Source organism: Herpailurus yagouaroundi, unplaced genomic scaffold, assembly GCF_014898765.1.
Source record: "Herpailurus yagouaroundi ecotype Mexico unplaced genomic scaffold, PumYag 160, whole genome shotgun sequence".
In the NCBI taxonomy this organism is placed as follows: Eukaryota; Metazoa; Chordata; class Mammalia; order Carnivora; family Felidae; genus Herpailurus; species Herpailurus yagouaroundi.
Window position 1 is genome coordinate 52,131,262 of NW_024412401.1, and position 15,859 is coordinate 52,147,120.

General features: G+C 62.3%; 1 protein-coding gene across 1 annotated transcript in view; it reads left to right on the forward strand.

Moving 5' to 3' along the window:
- Nucleotides 1-15,859, forward strand: part of HMCN2 (hemicentin 2) — a gene marked incomplete at its 5' end in the record, with an annotated part of 149,849 nt that overhangs the window by 77,912 nt on the left and 56,078 nt on the right. The window contains 16 exons of the mRNA XM_040481195.1: nucleotides 1-40; nucleotides 2,719-2,913; nucleotides 3,875-4,005; nucleotides 4,243-4,390; nucleotides 4,749-4,878; nucleotides 6,237-6,391; nucleotides 7,449-7,727; nucleotides 8,685-8,966; nucleotides 9,629-9,737; nucleotides 9,919-10,088; nucleotides 10,988-11,142; nucleotides 11,508-11,604; nucleotides 12,087-12,182; nucleotides 12,918-13,094; nucleotides 14,298-14,455; nucleotides 15,081-15,204. The exon at nucleotides 1-40 is cut by the window's left edge and continues 7 nt beyond it. Of these exons, the coding sequence (XP_040337129.1) occupies nucleotides 1-40; nucleotides 2,719-2,913; nucleotides 3,875-4,005; nucleotides 4,243-4,390; nucleotides 4,749-4,878; nucleotides 6,237-6,391; nucleotides 7,449-7,727; nucleotides 8,685-8,966; nucleotides 9,629-9,737; nucleotides 9,919-10,088; nucleotides 10,988-11,142; nucleotides 11,508-11,604; nucleotides 12,087-12,182; nucleotides 12,918-13,094; nucleotides 14,298-14,455; nucleotides 15,081-15,204 (2,446 nt within the window). The remainder of the gene's footprint in view (nucleotides 41-2,718; nucleotides 2,914-3,874; nucleotides 4,006-4,242; nucleotides 4,391-4,748; nucleotides 4,879-6,236; nucleotides 6,392-7,448; nucleotides 7,728-8,684; nucleotides 8,967-9,628; nucleotides 9,738-9,918; nucleotides 10,089-10,987; nucleotides 11,143-11,507; nucleotides 11,605-12,086; nucleotides 12,183-12,917; nucleotides 13,095-14,297; nucleotides 14,456-15,080; nucleotides 15,205-15,859) is intronic.

Genomic DNA, 15,859 nt, shown 5'->3' on the forward strand with positions numbered 1-15,859 from the left:
GTGGCGGGAGAGAACGCCAGCCTGCCGTGCCCTGCCAGAGGTGAGGCCGGGCCCCGGGGTGGGTTGGACTGGGAAACGCTGTGGGCAATGCCCATGGGTTCGGGAGCGTGAGGGGGGTCCTCACTCCCAGCCAGGCCACGCCAGACATTTCATCCTGTCGGCGACCCTGTAGGACGGGTATTAGCTTTAGCGCTCTTCTGTTAGGGGCAATCTAGGCCCAGAGGGACTAAGCAACTTGTTAGAGGTCACGCAGCCGGGAGGTGACCCACAAAGCGTGGTGTGGGTTGACCCCAGCCCCCTCTGCCTGGGAAATGCGGCAGCTGGGCTGAGGACAGCCCGAGGGTCCAAGGATTGGGGCTCAGTGCCCCGCCCCCACTCTTCAAGCCCGCCCCAGACTTTCTAGCAGAGATAGATTCACGTGGCCCTAGGCAGACCACCCCTTGGGGTCAGCAGCATCCCGTGGGGCCAAGATAGATCCGTCTGTGGTCAGTTGCCCCACGCTGACCCCTGACCCTTCCAGGCCAGGTACCTTCTTGGGGCCGTTTATACTTTTTTTCTGAGCCTCTGTTTCCTCATCTGTACAGTGGGGTCATTCCAGGCCCTCCACGCGGGGCTGCTGTGAGGGCTCCGGGGGACAGCAGGAGTGTTAGGTCCCAGCACCGTGCCCGGCACATACAGGGGCTCGGGGCGATGTGTCGAACGAAGAGCCTCCCTTTCTGTCGGACCCGGTGGACCTCACTGCCTGCCCCAGCTGCTGCTTTTAGCTTCGGGCTCTTCTGTGGCGAGAGGGCCTGCCGTGTCCCCTGTGCGTGGGCGCTCTCCAGAAGGGTGGGTGTCTGGGTCTCAGGAGCAGGTGGCAGCTTACAGGAAGCCTGGCAGGAGACTGGAACCAGGGAGTTTGCTGGAACAGGCCTGGCGGAGGGCCAGGTGGGAGGCAGGTGCTGGGTGGGAGCCCCGGGCACCTCAGGGGCTCCTTTCTGAGAACTGCCCGTCTGGAGGGGCCGACGCGTCGCCCTCAGCCAGAGCGCCACCTTGTGCCTGTCGCTGGTAACAGCAAGCAGCCGTCTGGCGGTCTGGGAGCGGGGAGGGGGATCCCTGGCCAGTCAGGGGCTTGTCCTCTGCACCAGACTTCAGCGGAATCAGCATAACCCAAGCCCCCGCTGATAACCAGGCCTCAGCCTGGCCCTCGCCTGCCCGCAGGCTGCCCTTGGCCTTCTCCCTTTCAAGCAGGTGTTTGCTGCTGGGCAGTGCTGGGCGCTGGCATTCACCAGCCACGTGGCCTTGGGGTCGGAGGGCTAAAGGAGAAAGTGCCCAGCCCGGCACCTGGAATGTGGGAGCCCTGGTGCCTGCGGAGGGTGGCCCCGCCCGCCGCCTCCTTGTGGACAGAAAGGCCAGGAGCCTGGCCACTGACTCGCTGTCTTGGCCCCGGTGAAGTAGGTGTGGGGAGGGGAGGGGAGTGGTTTTCAGCAACGGCCCCCGAGTCCCCTGGAATCTTCCGGGGCTGAGCTACAGGGCAGTTCTGTGGCTAGAGCTCATCCAGGGGAGAGACGTTTTGCCTGAAGAGAAAAAAAGATCCAGGGTTCAAGCCTCAGGCACAGAGGACGCGACGTGACACAGGAGCACAGAGCAGGGTGGCAGGCGGAGGCCCAGCACGTGGGGCAGAGGGGCCAGGGCAGGCAGAGCGGGCCCGGGTCCCCCACCTGGGATGCCCTGAGTGTGCCACGTCCTGACTGCCACCCACGTGTCCACCCAAATGGGGTGCCCCCCCCCATGGCTGTGGGTAAAGGAGTGGGTGAGACGGGAGAGTTCACGTCCACCCGGGGCCCCGCGCTGCCCGGGAGGTGGCAGAGAGCGAAGTGGGGTGTTGCGTTTGCCCACGCGTGTTAGCCCACGTTGCGGTCCCGATGGCTGACGTTGGCAGAGCGCGATGGGGGAGACAGAGGTGCCAGGTGCCGTCCTGTGAGTTTGGGGAGTGCCCCCCCCAGGGAGGCCCCCCATCTGCATGTGGCTGGAGAAGGACGGAAGGTGGCCGAGGCCCCGGCGAACAGAGGGCTGCTCTTATCCCAAGGTCGTAGAGCAGGTCAGCAGGGCTGGGGCTCGGGTGACCCCACGACCACTGGGTGCCGCCGCCTCACGGGCCTGGGTGGTGCTCAGAAGCCCGGGTCAGCCCCACAACGCCCATCTGAGGACCTCGGTATGGCCAGTGGCCCCAGATGGGTGCCGAGCACAGCAGGCTCGGTTGTTCACTTAGCGCCTCCTATGGGCCGGCACTGGGCTTGCAGCTGGGGGCACAGCGGGGGAGTTAAAGCAAAGACCTTGGCCCGAAGGTAGACAAAAGAAACCTGAGTGAGTGCATCCTGTGCACGTTAGGAAGTTGGGGGTGACGGGCAAAGAGGAACGCGGGGTGGGTAACAGGGGCAGGAGTGCCATCCCACACGAGGCGGCCCTTCTTTGAGGAGGGAACCAGAAAGAGGGTTCTGGCCCCTCTCCTGTGGCCTTCAGGGCACTGGGAGACCAGAGGACCCCCAGCACGGGTGGGAGGCAGAGGGTGTGTGGGCCCCGAGGGAGCTGCTCCTGCCAGCCTAGGGGGCGAGGAGGTGCCGGGAGCCCCCCACGGGAGGGCCAGCGACATTTGCCCAAGGGGGGGGCAGCGTGGGTGCCCCAAGGGGGGGGCAGATTTCACAGCGTTCATGCTGATGACTCCGTGCGCCCCGCCAGGGGTGCCCAAGCCGCAGGTCACGTGGCGGAAGGGCCCAACCTCGGAGCCCCTGCGTGGCCGGCCGGGCTTGGAGGTGCTGGATGAAGGCTCCCTGTTTCTGGCCTCGGTCTCGCCCACCGACAGCGGAGACTACGAGTGCCAGGCCACCAATGAGGCAGGCTCCACGTCCAGGAGAGCCAAGCTGGTGGTCTATGGTAAGCAGGGCCCCCAGGGTGGGGGCTGGCTTGTGCTCACTTACCCCAACGGCACCCCTTCCCCAGAGAGACCGCCACGGGGACAGTGTAAGGGGAAGGACCTAGAACTCCCTAAATGGCTTTTAAGGTGGTCTCGTAGGTGAATTCATTTTCCGTTTATTTATTTTTGAGAGACAGAGTGAGACAAAGTGAGAGTGGGGGAGAGGCAGAGAGAGAGGGAGACACAGGATCGGAAGCGGGCTCCAGGCTCTGAGCCGTCAGCACAGAGCCCGACGCGGGGCTCGAACCCACGGACCGTGAGATCGTGACCTGAGCCGAAGTCGGACGCTCAACCGATTGACCCACCCAGGCGCCCCGGTGAATTCATTTTATAACAAGCACCAGTGGCAGGGGAGAGAGTCCCAGAGCAGGGAGAGCCTCCTATTCTGCCTGACCCTTTCCATGATCTTGTGGGCAGAGGGAGGGGGCCCTTCCTCTTAACAGGAGTAGGGAAAGTTTTAACCGCTCCTGATGGGCCACCTCCCCCCTCCCCGTGACCAGCCATCCTGGCTCCCCGTATAACATCTTGCCTGGGAAATTTGTTATGAAGATATACCCAAGCCCCGTCTTCAGAGGTTATGACTTGGGTCCCTCCCAGGTGACCATGACAAACAGGTTATAAGTAGACCCGGGTGGATCCGGGGGCTCCAGCATCTTGCAGAGCTGAATATCGGGGCGGCGTGGTGCCTGGGCACAGCTGGGGCGTGCGGGTCCCCGGGAAGGCTGCTCTGGCATTCCCAGGTCCACACGGCTCCCGGTGGCCAGATCGGGGACAGGCCCGGGCCTCCTGGGACCTCAGGATCTGGGGAAGGGCAGGAGTTGGGACTGCCTGTCCAGGCCAGGAAGAGTGGCCCACGTGGGGTCTGGGTAGCGGTGGCTGTCCGGAGAGGGGATGGTTTCTCTGCTTCTCTTTGCTCCCAAGTGCCCCCTAGCATCCGGGAGGACGGGCACAGGACCAATGTGTCGGGCATGGCCGGGCAGTCCCTGACTTTGGAGTGTGACGCGAATGGCTTTCCAGCCCCTGAGATCGTGTGGCTCAAGGACGGGCAGCCGGTGGGTGTCCTCTGGGGTGGCTGGGCTGTGGGTGGGATTTGGATAGGGACCTTCTGGATGGGTTCCCGCACGGGCCGGGTGTGGCAGGGAGATGTGACAGGTGTTTTGGGGAGTGCAGTGGGCAGTGGAGGAAGCCTAGGGGGCTGCATGGTGGAGAGGGCATGGCACTCTTTTGGGAGTAAGAAGCCCCAGGTTCCAGACCCCTCTCATCAGCTCCCTCTGGACTCTTCCACCCAGATTCCTGAGGCGGGTGGTCACCGCCTCCTGGACAAGCCGAGGGCCCTCCACTTTCCCAGGATCCAGGAGGGCGATGCTGGCCTCTACTCCTGCCGGGCAGAGAACCAGGCGGGGATTGCCCAGAGGGACTTTGACCTCCTCGTGCTCAGTGAGTGAGGCCTGAGCCCCTGCCCTTTGGCGCCGGCTGGGGAAGAGGAGATTTTGCCTGCTGAGAGCCGGGGGCCCATGACGGACTCCATCCCTGTCCTCGCAGAGCCGTCAGGGCAGATGTTAGATAGTCACATGATCAACCACGTAATTAGCGTTGTGTTACGTGCTACGGAACGGTAGCGTAAGCTGCGGAGAATGCACCAAGCAGGGTCCTGAGCAGCCAGGGAGCTTTGAGTCGTGGACCGGAGGGGAGGGAAGGGCGCACCTGGGGACCCGCACAGACAAAGGCCCGCCCCAGGGCCTTTGCCTGTGCAGGGTTTGAGGACTTTCTGCCCCTCTGCCCCCTGCCCCCCTAGTCCCTCCTTCCGTGACGGGAGCCGGGGCTGCCCAGGAGGAGGTGCTGGGCCTGGCCGGTGCAGGGGTGGAGCTGGAGTGCCGGACCTCGGGGGTCCCCACGCCCCAGGTGGAATGGACCAAGGACGGGCAGTGAGTGGTCTTCCTGGCAGATGGGGGGTGGTTCCTCTGCCAGGGCCGGGCGCACGGGGGCAAGGAGCTTGGTGAGCACTGCAGGTGCCTCCCTCCAGGGCCCAGGTGGGGGGTCAGCATGGGACACCTCCCACCCCAGCCTAGAATTCCCCAGGGGGCCCTCCTCTCTCCCCCCAGCAGCATTTTTTCATGACTCAGCCAGTCTTGCTTTTTTGCTTTAAACTTCTTTTTTTTTTTTAGGTAAAATTCACAAAACATCAAATCAACCTTTCTGAAGTACATGCTTCTAGGGGCATTTAGTACACGCACCGTGATGTGCACCGCCACCTCTGTCTAGTTCCGGAACATTCCATCGCCCCAAAAGGAGACCCCATACCCCCCAGCCCCTGGCGACCACTCATCTGCTTGCTGTCTCTGTAGATTTATCTAGATTTCTGCATGTAAATCCCATGCAATCGTACGGCAGGGGGCCTTTTGTGTCTGATGTGTCTAACTGAGCGCTCAGTTCACAGGGTCCGCCTGGGCCACAGCAGGTGTCAGTACAGGCACCCGTCTGGGCTGTTGCGGGTTTGGTTCCGGAGCACCGCAGTGAAGCAAATATCGCGATAAACCAAATCAGACGACTTGCTTGGTTTCCCAAGAACAGTTAGGTTTACACTCTAGTCTGCTGAGTGTGCAATATACTTACACAGCATACGTACTTTAATTAAAAGATAGTTTAAAAACATAGCTCATCGCAGGGCGCCTGGGTGGCTCGGTGGGTTGAGCGTCCCACCGAGGCTCAGGTCATGATCTCACGGTTCGTGAGTTCGAGCCCCACGTCGGGCTCTCTGCTGTCAGTGCGGAGCCCGCTTCGGATCCTCTGTCCCCCTCTCCCGACCTCTCCCCGGCTCGCACGCTCTCTCAAAAATAAATAAACCTTAAAAAAAAAAAAAAAAAAGCGTATTGCTGAGAAAATGCTAACCATCATCTGGGCTCTCAGCGAGTTGTAACCCCGTGCAACAAACGTACGTTGTACATCACGGCGTATCCAATGTAACGAAAAAGTTTGAAATATTGTGAGAATGGCCACGATCGTGACGCGGAGACACGAAGTGACCAGACGCCATTGGAAAAATGGCACCGACTGGCCTGCTTGAGGCACGGTCGCCACAGACCTTCAGTTTGTCAGAAATGCAGTATCCGCCTGTGCGTGACTGCTTTCAAGGGCCGAATAATAGTCCATGGTAGGGATCGGCCACTGTTTGTACCCACCCACCTTTCGGCGACCGTGAACCTTCCAGATTTGCTTTTCACAAGTGGCAAGCCCGCCTCTCTGCGGCCGGGCCCTGCTTACTGGCGGCATTTTCTCAACCCAGGCCCATCCCTCCGGGAGACCCTTATGTCCAGCTGCAGGAGGACGGCCAGGTTCTCAGGATCCCCAGCAGTCACCTGGGGGACGAGGGGCGGTACCAGTGTGTGGCCTTCAGCCCCGCCGGCCAGCAGGCCAAGGACTTCCGGCTCAGGATGCACGGTGAGCCCGGCCCCCACCACGGGCCGCCCACTTCCCGGAGGGAGGTCCTAGGGGGAAGCAACCCCGGTCCAGTAAAATCTGGGGCGAGGGCCCGGGAATCTGGCCCGGCGTTTCCAAATCCCATTGTCTCCATCCCCAGCTTTGCGAGCTTTACTATTCCTAATCCTGCTTGGGGTTGATCATTTCTGCCCCTGTTTCTTTATTTTTTTATTTAAAAAAAAAAAAGTTTTTTTTTTTTTTAACGTTTATTCATTTTTGAGATAGAGAGAGAGAGACAGAGCATGAATGGGGGAAGGTCAGAGAGAGAGGGAGACACAGAATCTGAAACAGGCTCCAGGCTCTGAGCCGTCAGCACAGAGCCCGACGCGGGGCTCGAACTCACGGACTGCGAGATCGTGACCTGAGCTGAAGTCGGACGCCCAACCGACTGCGCCACCCAGGCGCCCCTGCCCCTGTTTCTTTAAATCGACTCCATTTATACGGAAAGACACTCATTTAAAAGGATATTTACTATCTCGAGTGTAGGTGGGAAGTCAGGGCCACTGGCCTTCGGGGAGGAAGCCATGAGAACAGATACAGCAGAAGAGCGCTGATATAGGGAGTGCTAGAAGGGTTAAGTAGCCAGTCTATCCAACCGCACCTTGCTGTCTGTTGTAATCAGGATGGAAGGGGTTTGGGAAGGGCGGAGCCGTCCGTTCTCAGGTGCGGTGCTGTTTGGTGCTGTGCCCACGTGCTCCCAGGATCGCCGTGGGTGTCACTAGCAGTGAACCCCTGATTTAGGTCCGACCCTCATTTTACAGACAGGGAGACTGAGACCCAGAGAGGGGAGTGACCTGTGCCGGGTCACGCAGTGAGTTAGAGGCAGAGTGCGTCCAAAGCCCGGATCTGTGGCCCCCGCTGCCAGCATATCCCAAGAGGCCTCTCCCGACTGTCCCCAGATGCCCACTCTCCCAGCCCCCCCCCCCACACACCCTGCAGGAGCCAGTGACATGGGGTGGGTGGGACGCCAGCCGCCTTGAGGAGGCTCCCTGTGACCAGCATTTCCTATTGTCCTCAGCCCCTCCTACCATCTGGGGCTCCAACGAGACGAGCGAGGTGGCCGTCATGGAGGGTCACCCGGTGCGGTTCCTGTGCGAGGCCCGAGGAGTGCCCACTCCCAACATCACCTGGTTCAAGGACGGGGTCCCTCTCCCGCTCAGCGCTGAGGCCGTCTACACCAGGGGCGGCCGGCAGCTGCAGCTGGAGAGGGCCCGGGGCTTGGATGCTGGCACTTACACCTGCAAGGCCAGCAACCCTGTGGGGGTCGCGGAGAAGACCACCAGGCTGGAGGTTTATGGTGAGCGGTGGGCAGCTGGGGTGGGCAGTGGGGGGGGGGGGTGGTCCGAGCCATGGCGGCCCTGTCTTCAAAAGTCGCCGAGGGAAGTGGCCAGAGGTACAGGGTGATGAGACTGAGGCCAGGGAGAAGGGCCATCTCAGCTTGAACAACTTCCCTCTGTTGGACAGGCGAGGATGCTGAGGCCAGGGGTGGAAGGGCCTGTCTGGGGGCCCAGGCACAGCCCAGGGGAGAATCTAGGTGTCCCTCAGGGGGAAGCGCTTTTCCGTGCTGTTCAGTGAATAATTAACTGCTCTGCGATAATCACTCACTGTGAGCCGGGGCTCCTGGGGCTTTTCATAGCATCGGCTCATTTAATCAGGGTTCAGGGGCCTGGGCCCTTGTCGCCCTGGGTCCCACTCAGGCGTTCTCTGGGGATGAGAGACTGGCCGAGGGTCGCTTGCTAGGAGGTGATGGGACCCTGTTCATGGTGAGGGGAGCGGGGGGGGGGGGGGGGTTCTGACCATAAATCTTGTGCTGTTTACTCGGGTGTAGACCCACCTTGAGGGGCTGGGCTCTTAGGATGCATGGAGAGGGGAGGAAAAGCCAAGTGTAGGTGGGCAGGGATAGAGTCTGAGCAGGTGAGGTTTGAGACCCAGAATGCAGGCCAGTGGCGTCATCCTGGCCCCTCGAGAGGATTCCGCTCCGGAGTTCCGGCCCCCAAAGATGCGGGGGGCCTGGGTGCTGGGCTGTGTGGGGTCCACGGGCATTCTCTGAGTCCCCGGCTGCCAGCTTCAGGACTGTCCTTTGGAGATCGGGGGACCTCCTGGAAATTGAACAGGGGGTTTCGGCTAGCAGAGGTGAGGGAGGAGGCTGTTCCCATGGGGTGGGGTCGGCGAGGGGCTTGAGCTGGCCCGCCGGGTGGGGGAGCAGACTGGTGTCCCCCTCTGGTCCCTGAGCAGCCCTGTGCGTCTTCCCTAGTCCCGCCCACCATCGAGGGCACTGGAGGAGGACCTCGTGTGGTGAAGGCTGTGGCTGGGAGGCCCTTGGCGCTGGAGTGTGTGGCCAGGGGCCACCCGCCGCCCGCCCTCTCCTGGCACCACGAGGGGCTGCCTGTGGCCGAGAGCAACGAGACGTGGCTGGAGGCGGGAGGCCGTGTGCTGAGCCTGGAGAGCCTGGGGGAGGCGTCCGGAGGCCTGTACAGTTGTGTGGCCACCAGCCCCGCCGGGGAGGCCGTTCTGCAGCACTCCGTGGAGGTGCAGGGTGAGCCTCGGTCTGTCCCCCGCCTCGGGCCACCTGGGCTGCGGACCCCTCCTCCTGCACCCACTGTGCGTGGGTCCCCGCGGGCTGCCCGGAGGGTTGCGAGGTGGTGAAGTGCCCGGGAGGCGGAGGCCTGCGCCCATCTGGGCTGGAGGTCCTGCAGGGCCACAAGGGGGCGGGCTCGAGCTCGGAATCGTGGTTCCTGTTCCCGCTGGGGACCCCGAGCCGGTGACTTGGGACGGGACCCCACTCTGCCTTCCGGGTGCTCCCGGTCAACGGGACGGACGTTGATCAAGGACGCCCTGAGGCCCAAAGCTGGGCTGTGGGCTTGGTTCCAGGGTCGGCTGGGGTGGGGTGGGGCCCTCCGAAGGACACTTCTCAGGCATCAGCTCTGGGCTGGGCGTGGTGCCAGGGATGAAGCAGGGAACAAGGCAGACGAGACTCCTGAGCTGTCCGTCTGGTGGGGAGACAGACAGGCCAAGCCTGTGGGGAGGCCGGGGGGACCACTCACTCACTCTGTCTTGGGTGGTCCTGGAAGGCCTCCCGGAGGAGGAACCATTTCTGGGGGACCTGAAGGGTGAGGTGAGGTCTGGGTCTTGCTGTCGGGGTGCTGGGGACTTGGGTTCGCTCAGCTCCGAACACCCAATGGTGGGTCCTGCCCACAGTGCCCCCGCAGCTCCTGGTGGCTGAAGGCTTGGGCCAGGTGACCGCCCTCTTGGGACAGCCCCTGGAACTTCCCTGCCAGGCCTCGGGCTCCCCAGCGCCCACTCTCCAGTGCGTATGGGGCGGCGGAGGCCAGCACCGGGGTGGGGGCAGGCAGAGCGCATGCTGGGGGGTCGCTGGGGATGGGAGACCCTTCCCCTTCCCCGGAGTACGAAGCAGGCCGCCGAGCCAGGAAGGTCCCGGCCAGCCTGACTTGCCTGGCCTCAGGCTGACCTGTCCCCACCCTCCTTAGGTGGCTGCAGAACGGCCGCCCCGCCGAGGAGCTGGCTGGGGTGCAGGTGGCCTCACGGGGGGCCATGCTGCACATCGACCATGTGGAGCCGGGCCACGCTGGCCTCTTTGCCTGCCAGGCCACCAACGAGGCGGGCACTGCCGGGGCTGAGGTGGAGTTGTCCGTGCACGGTGAGGGGGCGTGGGCAGCCTGAGACACCGGGGTGGGGGGGGTGGGGGCGGGGGAGGGGGAGCAGGGGGGCCACGGCCATCCGTGCCCTCGTAGGCCTGCCGGACGAGGGAAGGGCACAGGGCCGGTCTTCTCCTAGACGGCGTTTCTGGGCTGGGCCGTCCCGCCCCCCAAAGAGACACAGTTGTGAGAGGCTGGCCTCGGCTGCTTCCACGCTTGTCACGTGTCCAGTCCACAGGCCCCCGCTCCCCCCCCCCCAGCCCCGCCCTCTCTGCTCTCGCTCTCTCCACGCCGACCGCGCCGGGCTTCATTCCGTTCTTTAAATACATCCGCTTTCTCACCTCCACGCCTGCCCGTTCGGTTTCCCCTGCCTGGAATATTCGCCCTCTTCCTCTTCGCCTGCCCAGCTGCTCCCTATCTCTCAGGCCCGTCTTAAAGCACCCCTTCCTCCAGGAAGCCCTCCTTGATTCCGCCGCGGTTCTCATCTGCACTGCCTAGCCCGTCGTGGCCGTAGCCTACCACCCACCGTCTTAAAATGGCTTGTTTGGCTGTCGAGCTCCACGGCCCAGCTCTGGGAGCTCTGGCACGGCAGCGCAGTTAGCCGCTGTTCTCTGCTGTACCCCCGGGCCTTGTACCAAATAGATGCTCAACGCACATATGGATGGGTGGACGAAGGGTGGATGCATAGAAGGGAGAATTCCAAAGGGAAAGACCTGCTTTACTGGCTCCTGGTCTGGTGCTCTCCCCCTAAGCCAAGCATCCCTCGGGTTGAGTGGGTGGAGGCCGGAGGCCAGCCCCGTAAGGACACTCCCTATTCTCCAGGCATTGAGGGGGTGGCCGGATACTCACTGCGCCCCTCCTGACCCTGACCGGGACCCTCCCTGCCTCTCCCCCTGCCCAGAGCTCCCATTGGTGGCCATCGTCGGGGGCGACAATATCACAGCCCCTTTCCTGCAGCCTGTGACCCTCCAGTGCGTGGGGACTGGGGTGCCCACCCCGAGTCTCCGCTGGTGGAAGGATGAGGTGGCCCTGGCAGCCTTGGGGGGGAAGCTGCAGGTACGTTCAGGGGCCCCAGGGCTGGTGGGGCAGCTGGGCGCGGGTGGAGGGGCCACTTTTTAGGGATCCTGGTGACCCTGTACGGGCCCCTGGCAGCCTGGGGACAGGGTGAGTACTGGGTGGTGGGCCTGAATAGGGGAGGGAAGTGGGAGGGACATAGTCGGGGCAAGGGGAGCATCCCTGGAATCTGAATGCATAGCTTAGGACTCCACCCCCGGAGCCAAACTGTCCCCTGGACTCCCTTCTCCTGCCCCTGGGGTCTGCAGCGACCCACTGCTCACTGTGTCCCGGCATCCCTCTGACCACCCTACTAGGGCCCCGTGTTCCCCGTGGCGCACACGCGGCCATCCCTCCTCCCCCTCCAGATCGAGAAGGTGGACCTGAGGGACGAAGGCGTCTACACTTGTGCCGCCACTAACCTGGCGGGGGAGAGCAAAAAGGACGTGGTTCTCAAGGTTTTGGGTGAGGACGAGGGCACCGGACGGCGGGGACGCGAGGGCCCTCGGGGCCGCCCTGGGCGGGCAGGGAGCAGGGGATTTTAAAAACATCGCACGTCCTCATCTGCGTGCATATTTACTTTTGCATGCTGCATTCACCCTTGGGTTCGTTTACGTCCTCGCGCGCGTGCGCAAATCCCAGCTCTTGCCACTTTTCCCGGCTGCCTAACTTTCCACGTCTCTACTGTGCCGGCTCGCGGCTGTTCCCACAGAGCTGGGCGCTGGGGTCTTTCCGGTTGCGGAAAGGTGGCAGCCTGGTGCCTTCGTCCTCATGCCGGTTCAGGAGTGGGGTTCCTCGGGCAGAGGACGGGAGCCGTTGGGGGCTCTTATGGCCCAGGACCCTTTGGGGAGGCCGGCGAGGGCTATCGGGCACGACCGAGAGGAGATGGGCCGAGAGGAGCCCAGAGCCCACATCCACCAAGACGGGGCTCTGCTCGTCTCCCCTAGTGCCCCCCAACATCGAGCCCGGCCCGCTGAACAAGGCAGTGCTGGAAAATGCCTCGGTAACCTTGGAGTGCCTGGCTTCGGGTGTGCCCCCTCCTGGTAAGACCCCTCCCCTTGGCTGAAAGCCATCCCAGCCAGGCCCCAACTCCCCATCTAGAGAGGCCGGCCAGCACCCCAGGCACCGCCTGGGCTGTGGACAAAACAGGGAGGGATCCGTAGGACCTTCCCCTATTTCTCGAATGTTCCTCTCTTCTCAATGTGTCGGTCACTGCCGGGGCCCAGGGCCTTTGCACTGGTGTCTGAAGCAAGCGGGGCTTCTGTTCAGAACTCGCGATTTCACAGGGCCGCCCTGGGGCCGGGGGCAAGGACCGGGACCTCAGAGTCGCCGTCTGTCTGGGGCTCTTGTCTAGAGCTTGGGGCTACGGGGCGTGAGTGTTCGGCGGACGGGATGAGCTCTGGCAGGATGTAAGGAGGCCAAGGCTGCAATTGGTCCATGCTTGTGGGGCTGAGGATTCAGAGCGCCATGATTCCCTCCGCCTCGTGAGTGGTCCCTGGCAGGGAGAGGAGTTGAGGGCGGCTGGGCTGGCTTTGACTCCTTGCTCCTGGCAGCCCCAGCCTCCATCCCATGGAACTTCCCCTCTGCCTTCTGCCCTGTCTCAGACAACCCTGCCCTGTTCCAGCCCCAGCCTTCTTCCTGGAAAACTCTGGCTTTCTCCAGTGCCTGACATAAAGGCACGCCATGTGGCCACCCTGGCAGCCTTTGATGGGTGCTCACGACGCAGGCACAGCCTGAAGGGCGGGCAGGACTCCTTGCATCTCTCTCGTCTCCCCCAGATATCTCCTGGTTCAAGGGCCGCCAGCCTGTCTCAGCCCGGAAGGGAGTGACAGTGTCAGCTGACGGGAGAGTTCTCCACATTGAGCGGGCACGATTTTCTGATGCTGGGAGCTACCGTTGTGTGGCATCCAATGTGGCGGGCAGCACGGAGCTGCAGTATGGGCTACGGGTCAATGGTGAGCTGCCCTGGGACTAAAGGGGTCCTTGTCCCAAAAGTAATCCCTGCGTTTATGTGTCTGTCAGTCTGTCCGTCCGTCCATCCTTCCACCCATCCAACCATCCATCATCCATCTACCCATCTATCATCTATCCTTCCGTCCATCACCCATCCATCCATCATCCATCCATCTACCCATCATCTATCCTTCCATCCATCATTCATCCATTATTCATCCTTTTATGTAACCATCCATTCAATCCTTTGCCCATCCACCCATCTAACTATCTTATCTGTCCATCTACTTACCCATCCATCCGTTCCTCCATTTATCTGTCTTCTGTCCAACCACTTTTATTGAGTACATCCTCTGGGGCGGACCTTGGGGCTGTAGCCCCAAGGAAACAGACCCAGGGGCCTTCTGTCTAGTGGGGAATACAGCAGTTACACAGTCACCCAGTATCCTATCTTCTGACGATTGTGATAAGAGTTAGTAAAGAGGAGGTACGACCCAGTGCCTGGAACTGGGGCACTGACCTGGCCTGGGGAGTCCCAGAGGTGTCTTTGACAGTTGGATGCCTACGTGGAGACCACCTGCCAAGGGCTGACGCTGCAGAGATGTGGGGAATTATGGGAGCTGGAAGGAGGCTGGGGGCCAGGAGCTTACCGGACAATGGGAGGAGGGGACGGGGTGGTGCAGGTGGTCAGATGGAGGCTGGGGAGGCAGAGCCTTTATGCTAGGAGCAGTAGGTGGCTGGGCAGGAGGCTGGGACCCTGGGCATCGTGACCGTGACCGTGACCGTATCTCCCAGATACCGTTGAGTCTTCTGACCATTTTCCGCCCTCGCGGGGCTGCCTGCCGGATAGCATAGCGTTTCGTCTGATGCCTCTGCATTGGGAAACAAAACTTCCCAGAGGTCGCCCCCTGCCGTCCGCATCCTAAGGACCTCATGCTCACCGGAAGACCCAAGTTCAAGTGCTATTTGTCACTTTCTAACTGGTCAGCCTTGGCCATGACTTACCCTCTCTGAGGCCCCGGTTCCCGCCGGTGGAAGCCCCCCTCATGGTGGGGTCAGGATGCGAGGAGCACCCGTGCTGGGAGTGGCGTCCCTGCGCTTTTGTTTGTGGCCGTGTGCCCCGTGGGGTGGCCCGGCCAGGGGCCCTGCTGGCTTCGCCCCCAGTGGGGCTCACCCCGGGCCCTGCGTTGTCCCCCGCCCTGCAGTGCCTCCACACATCACACAGCCACCCAGCCTGCCAGGCCCCGTGCTGCTCGGCGCCCCGGTCCGGCTGACCTGTAATGCCACTGGAGTCCCCAGCCCCACGCTGCTGTGGCTGAAGGATGGAAACCCCGTGTCCACCTCAGGGGCCTCCGGCCTCCAGGTCAGGCTGGGCAGCCCTGGGTCACCTCCCCGGTGCCTCAGGAGGTGCTGGGAGCAGAGGTCGGGCCCCGGGAGCTCCGAGGCGAGCGACGAGCCGTGGCCGCCGAGGGTGGTCGGCTGGCGGGAAGAAGGAGAGTCTAGAGCCCCGTGGATTCCAGAAACACGATACGTGCCGCCAGTGCGAGCCGTATGTGTAGTTTTGGGCTTTCCGGTGACTACGTTCAAACGAGTAACGGGAAATGCACGAAAGCGGTTTCAGTAAAACATTTTAGTTAAGCTGATCCGGCCAAAAAATCCATGACCAGCATGGAAATTATTAAGGCATTTCCCAGGGTTTCTTTTTGTGGCAACTCTTTGCAGTCCGTTGTGTCTTGTCCCCTTGGGGTTCAGCCCCATTTCAAGGGCTCCGTAGCCACAGCCCGGCTCTAGAGGGAGCACCGATGTAACTCGTCCACCAGCCGGCGGAGGTCCCGAGGCCTGGGGACAGCGCACGGCTCCCCCGCATTGTTGGAGGGGCTCTGGGGTCTGGGGCAGGCTGCCCAGGGGTGCCCAGCAGCAGGGCCAGCATGGGAACGTGGGGGTGCTGCCGTGCGTAGCTTGATGTGGGCTTCCTTCTGGGGACACAGGTCTTCCCTGGGGGCCGGGTCCTCACCCTGGCCAGCGCCCGGGCCTCCAACTCTGGCAGCTACTCGTGCGTGGCCGTGAGTGCAGTGGGCGAGGACCGTCGGGACGTCGTCCTGTACGTCCACAGTGAGTCTCAGGCTCGGGATGCTGCCCGGGCCCGGCCGGGGGCTCAAGAAGGTGGGGCTGGGGGCGTCCCTCCCCAGACCACGTCCAAAGCGGGGTGGCGGAGGGGGCGCGCCGGCCTGAGACCGTGGCTGCCTCCGTGGGGGCGTCAGTCGGGGGCGAGCTGCTCCCCCGTCGCAGACAGGGAGGCAGGTGAGTGGCCCGCACAGCCAGGAGCTCGTGTTCAGGGAACAGGTGGAAGGAACACGACGTGGCAGGGAGAAACCCGGGCCGAGTCAGGAATCGGATGTTCTCACGGTCCTCGACCAAAGGGGTAACTGCTTTCGGGGAGCATTTAAAAATTTCAAAAACTTTAAAAAGAGGTTTTGTTTTTTTTTGTTTTTTTTTTTTACATTTTTTAAGGTTAGTTTGGAGAGAGAGACAGCATGAGCAGGGGCGGGGCAGCGAGAGGGGGGGAGGGAGAGAGAGAATCCCAAGCAGGCTCGCACCTAGAGCCCCACGTGGGGCTGGAATCCACAAAACCGTGAGATCGTGTCCCGAGCCGAAACCAAGAGTCGGACCCTTAACCAGTCGAGCCACCCGGGGGCCCCAAGACACTATGTTTCTAAAAGAATTTGAGTTCGTCGTAAATTCACGTGCACTTATAAGGATTAGTACA